Source organism: Dermacentor silvarum, chromosome 7 (assembly GCF_013339745.2).
Source record: "Dermacentor silvarum isolate Dsil-2018 chromosome 7, BIME_Dsil_1.4, whole genome shotgun sequence".
Classification (NCBI taxonomy): Eukaryota; Metazoa; Arthropoda; class Arachnida; order Ixodida; family Ixodidae; genus Dermacentor; species Dermacentor silvarum.
Window position 1 is genome coordinate 156,588,703 of NC_051160.1, and position 7,469 is coordinate 156,596,171.

Below are 7,469 nucleotides of genomic sequence, written 5' to 3' on the forward strand. Positions count from 1 at the left end.
ATTTACAGAGATGACCAAGATGGCTGTACATGCGCAACTTCCCGGTGATCGTCGTCTTCTTCGTTAGTCCCAGGTGGTGGCTCGTAACATCTAACCTCCCCGTCTCGGCGCCGACTAATTACACCAGGAGGAGGAGGAGGTGGATGTAAGAGCATAAACCAACAAAGCTTCAGACATCTCTGACTGAGCGAGGAGCAGGAAAGTCTCAGATGGTGCGCACTTTGTCGAGGTCAGGTTGGACACCGCTAGCATTAACAAGGTGACCATAAACGGTGATGTGATGTAGAGCGAAATAACTTTTAGAGAAAATAAGTTGCAGACCAGCGCAGCGAAACACATCGGGAATGGCCGACAGGCGGGTCAGGTGGTTGTCAAAAGTAGGCGAAAAGACAATCACGTCTAGATAGCAAAGACACGTAGACCACTTATAGGAAAGAATCTATCACCCGCTCGAAGGTTGCTGGGCACTATACAATCCAAAAGGCGTACCTCGAACTGGTAAACTCCAGAGAGAGAGAGAGAGAGAGAAACAACTTTATTTACGGAATATTGAGGTCATTAAATTAGCTTGCCGGTGGTCCGAAGGGTGGTGGCCAATTGCTTCCCCGACCGTTTCGGCCCAGTTGGTTACTTCTGCCTGAATCTGGTAGTCAATCGTCGACAGGAGTGACTCCCATGTCTCGTGGAGTCCATATCGAAACGTATTCTACGACGATCGCCTCGGCGATACTATTGACTGCGTGAAATAGTGCTCAACCAGCCAATCAGTTCAACCAGTTAATCAGCGCGTGCCTCACGGTGACACTGTCGCCGAGCCGATACCATCTGTGAAAGTGATCGTCGCAGAATATGTCCCCTCGTATGATGAGCGCAGTATTCTCACCGTCCATGGTATCAACGGTAATCTGCCAGTATTCGGAGTTCAAGTCGACGGAGGAAACGTACGTGGCTCGTGGAGGCAGTCAAAGGCGTCATCGATTCGAGGCAGTGGGTATACGTCCTTGCACAAGATGTTGTTCAAGTTTCGGTATAGTCAACATAAAAGGACCAGCTGCCGTGTTTCTTTTTGACTAGCACCACAGGCCCCCTCGGACTTGAAGAAGGCTCGATAGCGCCTTTCATGAGCATTTTATCGACTTCGCCTAGCGTCACATGACGTTTTACCGCATTAAGAGGCAGCCTCTTAATGCAATTAGCATTCTTTGGGAACATCACACAGTTTATGATCTGTATGTAAGTGTGTGTGCGTGTATGTATGTATGTATGTATGTATGTATGTATGTATGTACGTATGTATGTATCTATGTATGTATGTATGTATGTACGTATGTATGTATGTGTGTATGTATGTGTGTATGTACGTACGTAGTCCGCGCCTAACCTGTTTCCCGCCAACTTGGGTAACTAGGTTGTCCATTGTCAAACAGGTAGACCATCGGGCACCTGTGATAATCGAACCGGGTTCAAAGGAAACTGTTGGAACAACTTGAGACAATGGGTTTATGTCACTGGATACGTGCCGCTTTTCATAATAATCGCCATGTAAAGCGTATCACCAATTAAGCACCTATAATAAGATAGATTGCTAACCGCATTAAAGCCGCCAATCAGCTTCAAAGAATGGATGCGCCACCCACTGTATCTTCAGAGACTCTCATAATCGCGAGTGCAAGTGAACTTAGTGGCACGAAATCTCTCCTAGATGTAGAGCCAAGTTCCCGTGTGCAAACCGGCCGGACGCTACTTTCTTTCACTTTTTATTTCTTGCCGCCATAGGAGGGGGGGGGGGGATGAGAAGGGAGAGAAAGTAAGAGAAGCATGTCCATGTAATAAAGGCGTATTTATTCCAGAGCAGTCAGGGCTCATAAAGGAATTGTTTGGCACTTTCCGGAAGCACACAACTAAAGAAAATTGTAAATAACTGCTCTAGATAAGACTCGCAAAATCGCAAGAAGAAAGATGCTACTTTTGGAGTAACCGCGCGAAGTGCCGGAGCTATATTGGCGGAGAAAGGCGTTCGCAGTTCTATTTCCTTTAATTGATCAGATAGTGTATTTAAAAACATGCTGCAGTCTAGAGGCATCAAAATTCCTAAGGCCTTTTTATAAAGGTTGTTGAGTAGAGATTGGTAAGAAAATCTGACTAAAAATTACTACGCATTCTGTCAGAAGTTTGCAAGCTAGATGGGACGCATTGCGCATAAAAGTGACATGGCTTCCACTATACCTAGATGAAACACGTACTGGAGGTGAACATTGAGCCAATCGACAATGTTGAGCCAATCGAGATCCTTGGAACATCGAAACATTATTATCGAACGAAGACTATCGGCGGAGAAAAGCGTGCGGGAATGAGTGCACAATTATTCGGAGAGAGAGAGACACAGAAGAAAGGGGAAAGGCAGGGAGGTTAACCAGAAGGGGAGATCCGGTTTGCTACCCTACGCTTGGGAGAGAGGGGAGGGGGAGGTAAAGTGACAGGGAGATTGAGAAAGAAAGGGAGCACAGATACACAATCACAGTCGGTCACTGTCACCGCATACAATCACTGCACAGCACAGTAGCACTTGCAGCACTGTAAACATCAATTCAGGCTATACAGCTGCTTGTCCAAGTCTGCTGCCCTTAAGAGATTCTGACGCAATGGCAGCGGCGATTTCGGATGCCACACCCTACCCGGCGCTAATGAGCGCGCAGAGAGTGCGACACACACGCGGAGGCCATCCGAGGAAGCCCTAGAAATACCAGGACCTGGTATTTCATATACTAGCACAGTAATGGAAAGGGGCGAAATTGCCTCTGCACAAAATATAGTTCCAATCAACCAGGAGCGGTGCGTTTATCTTGGCGTATAAGCCTTACATAAGAAAACAGTATGCGTTTTCCAAAACGCTATGCTGCGAGCCACGCGTTACGAAATCCGTTGTTATACGTTGCGTGTCGCTCTAAGTGGGCGCTGTTCTTCTATTCACGCCTGAATTTACCATTTTGGGCTTCTGAGAAGCGTGGCTGCCTGGGTGAAGCAATTCACCCATGAGAATTGTGTCTACAACAAAAAAAATTATACTTCTGCATTGCTTGTTTTCTGTGTTTTTATATTCCGGCGCTAAATGTCACAGTCAAGAGGCTGCGGGTACATTTGCACGCCTGCGAAATACTTGTGCGTTCTATCGCAGGTTTTCGGAAGATTCATTCATTCATCCATTCATTCATTCACTTATTTAGCCGCCGTGGTTGCTTAGTGGCTACGGTGCTGGGCTGGTAAGCACGAGATCGCGGGATCAAATCCTGGCCAGGGCGGCTGCATTTCGATGAGGGCGAAATAAGAAGACACCCGTGCACTTGGATTAAGGTGCAGGTTAAAGAACCTCAGGTGGTACAAATTATTCCGGAGTCCCCCCACTACGGCGTGCTTCATAATCCGATCAATGTTCTGGCACACATTTATTTATTTATTTATTTATTTATTTATTTATTTATTTATTTATTTATTTATTTATTTATTTATTTATTTATTTATTTATTTATTTATTTATTTATTTATGGAGAATACCCTCAAGGCCCACAGGGCTTTATAAAAAGGTTCTAGGTACTCGTGACAATTATCTGTAAGCACATACGGGAAAAAAACGCTGTATATGTGATGTCATAAAGACGCAGCCGCGCCTTGCGGCTTTAAGTTTCATACCCAGGAGCGCAGCGCCCCATAAACTGTTGGTGAGTCAAAAATGGTTTCCTAATTTGGTAAAGATGTTCTAATAGTTACGTTTTCAAATCAGATCTGACCACGAATATATACGAAAAAGAATCTCCGAATACCAATTCATATGTCTGCTTATTTCTAAACAAACTTAACTATAAAGTTATCGTGCAGTACGTGTGACAACAGAAAGCGTGTTCATATTATTGTTCGTGTATTGATGCAAAATGTAATGCTCATCAAATATGGACGCCAGGTCAGCTAAGCAGCTTGTAAATGGTGAAATACTGCTTTCGGTTTCCTGGTGCGCAATGACAATGACACTGCCAAAACAAATTAACAGCACATCACAAGATGCACTTGGAGTAATGAGCTCGTTCAATGGCATTAGTGTGATACTTCAGCAATGCACATTTTCTTGGGCTGCATATATAGTAAGATTTTCAAAATGAAAAAAAAAATTGTGGCCACGCCCATAGGACAGTTTCGTAGGCTACCATAAAGGCGGCATTGTTATTGAATCGCTTGAAATTATTGAGCAGGAGCTATCTGTCGTGGATATTAGGGAGCTTAGAACCCAAGAAGCGCACAGTGTGTTAAAATATTCAGGAAGGCTGCGTAATACGTTTGGCCACCTGCAGATCTTCAACGTACACCGAATACACGGTACACGAGCCTTTTTCGCGTTCCGCCCACATCGGAATACGGCCATAGTGGCTAGGAATTGAGCCCGCGACCTTGGTAGTACAACGCCATAGTCACTGAGTCACCATCAGCAGGTCGTGGGCGGTCCAATCAGAAATTTGCTGCTTCTGCACAACAACCATGGCTTCGTCAAACAGCATTATATTCGTAACTGTCCCCAATTGAATCATTAACGCTTTTAACATTTCTTCCCAAAGACTCAAATAAAGATTTCTTGACTCGTCAATCGAGGAGAAATGAATATTCAAGAACCTTGAAAAATAAATTGTCGAAACGGATGGAAATCGGTTGGCATCGACACGTACTAAATTTTTGAGTTTTCGCAGACCCCTGCATTTTGAACGTGAAAGATTACCATACATCACAGATTTCCAGGGCTCGTGGTGATGGAAGACTATCAACATTCCTTTCATTTGTTGACCTACTGAAAGATCATCAGTGAGAATTCAGTATTTTTCTTAGTTCTTTATTTTATAAACAACTTTTCGAGGGTCCGAGAGCCATGTGGAGAACCTGTTCGAAAAGGATGGCGAAAAGTATAATTCAGTGCCCTAAGTGCGCACCTCGCGACGTTTCAAACAACACGTCATCTTTTTGTCGTTCTTTCTGAAACATGTCGAACAGAAGTACATATTTTTGAGGGCAACGTAGGGCGAGTGCGTCTCGACTGTGAGCCTATAGAACGTGGAATAAGGCGGTGCTCCTCAAGGCGCCTTTTCACAACCTTAGAGCTCCACCATTACTCACGCTTCATGATTGCTTGAAATTTGTCGTCACACACGCGTCCTTTGCGGTGCTTAAAAATGTTTCATATTTTTTCTAAAAAGTTCCACATGGTTAAAAAGATGGTGGGCATTTGTTTCAAATAAGCAACGAGGCTGGTGAAGTATTTCTTGAAAGGCCAAGCTCGTGGTGGCGCAGTGTCTACGGTATTTCCCTGTGGAGCCCGAGGTCACGAGTTAGATCCCAGCCACTGTGGCGCCATTTCGATTGGGGCGGTATGCAAAAACACTCGTGTACCTAGCACTGTGTGCACGTTAAAGAACACCACGTCGTCAAAATGAATCCGGAGTCTTCCAATATGTCATCTCTAACAACTTTATTGTGCAGTTACTAGACTTTGTACCCCACAATTTAGCCACCAAGCCTACCTATAACAGCTGACACACCGCCTGCCTATTTAAAAACATTTATAACTTTCCACCTCGGCTTTAAATTGTCACTATCGCACGTATCTGCGCAGGGACGTGGGCGTCATGGATGAAGACGGCTACCTGACTATCGTGAGCCGCATCAAGGACATCGTGATACGGGGCGGGGAAAACATCTTTCCAGTCGAAGTGGAAGAAGTGCTCAACACCCATCCCGCCGTTCACGAGAGTCTGGTATGCAATTTGTTTATATTTCTTGCTTTACCTTTATGTTTCCGTTGTACACATTGTCCGGCGGCGGAGATGTTACAGAGAGGAGTTGTTTAATCGAGAAGAATATTTACGTCTTCAGCAAACACACACGCAGAGGCAGACGGACGAAGCCACCAAATCTCCTCGGCCTCTAGCCGCCCTGTGTTTCATTTCGTTCGTGCTCTCACCTGCAGGGTGGGGGTGGGGGTTCTGTGGTAAACTCAGAATTCGCCGCGATTCAGCTGTGGCGCTGCCAGCGCGACGACCGAGGGAAAGGGAAACAAACGTCCCGAGAAGGCGCCAGCAGAAAGAAAAAAAAATGTCAGTTGTCATCGATCACACACGCTTGTATCTTCGTTCGGTGCACGTGCCCACACAAGAGACGCCCTTTAAGTAATTGCTGATTGTATGCTCTTACCCGACTATCGTAAGCCAGATTTACTTCCATCGGCTTTCACCAGCGCTAAGGTAATTCCAATTTCTGTATTTCTTCTTCGATAAACTCCATGTTGCCACTAAACACGTGCTGTATTTTCTATCGCTTTTGTGTTGTGTTGCTTAGTTGTTCCCACTATCCCAGCAGTCCAACAGTGCTATGAAAAGCGGCGTGAAAGTCGGCCGGCCACGTGTCGTCGTAGTCAAACCAACCCCCTTTGAGATCGCGACGCCATAGCACAGTCTCAGAGGCCATGTTTCTACTTCCCACTTCCCATTTGAAACATTTGAATATGTTGAAGCTTTGATTCCTGCGTGCCATCGGAGATCTCGCCAACCCTGGCCTTGTCTTGGCTGGGTCAGCGAGCGTTTAAAAGAGCGCCGTTGAGCACGAATAGGTCGGACGAATTATCCTTAGCCTAGGCTCTTGATATAATATAACCTTGTTCTTTGTAGCTATCTGTATGTTGAGCTGTAGTATCAATGATAAACAATGGAGCGTGTCGCAAGAGCCACAGCTGTCTAGTTCCGACGTGGAGAACACAAACACAAGACTCAATTGCGATATTTTTAGCCACAACAGAAAGGGAATTACCGAACGTGCCGAAAGTGTCTAGTTCTGTTCTGCGAACTGCTAAATCATGTTGGGGACCGCACTATCATCATGGTGGTGCACTATCACCACGACTGGGCCGCTCGAGGCCGCCGCAACCTCCAGCCGGTGCAGCTGGTGCCTGGACACAATTTATAAAGGTGCTGCTATCCGCTTGGCCCCCTGCTGTCCGTCGATGGGAGCTTCAGATGGCTGTCTAGCTCGGAAGCTATGCGCCTCAGCCCACAACACACAATTTCACAGATCACTGGTATAGCTTGCCTGGCAAGATGATATGGTATTGGTTTATTTGCACAAAACAAAATACGGTGTTTCGGGGGGAAATCTGGAATAAAGCTTTCATGATAGCTTCGGTAATCCCAAAAACGGTAAATAAAAATGAGTGGCAAAGGAGATTTCTGCTTTTCTAACACTTTACAATTCAAACACTACAAAATAACATTTACATCAAAGAGGGTAAAACAAAAACAAAACAAAATACGTAAAAAGGGGAAATGATACAGGCATCTTGTCAACTCACAGCACAGTTTTGTGCAATTGCATACAACTTACACACGAAAGAAACAGGTAAACATGTACTAAGCAGAGTAAGACAAAATATCAGTTGTGTACAG

At 45.2% G+C, this 7,469-nt stretch overlaps 1 protein-coding gene across 1 annotated transcript in view; it reads left to right on the top strand.

Annotated features, from left to right (window-relative positions):
- Positions 1-7,469, top strand: part of LOC119459291 (medium-chain acyl-CoA ligase ACSF2, mitochondrial-like) — a 188,613-nt gene that overhangs the window by 137,947 nt on the left and 43,197 nt on the right. The window contains exon 14 of the mRNA XM_049671652.1: positions 5,648-5,789. Within this exon, the coding sequence (XP_049527609.1) occupies positions 5,648-5,789 (142 nt within the window). The remainder of the gene's footprint in view (positions 1-5,647; positions 5,790-7,469) is intronic.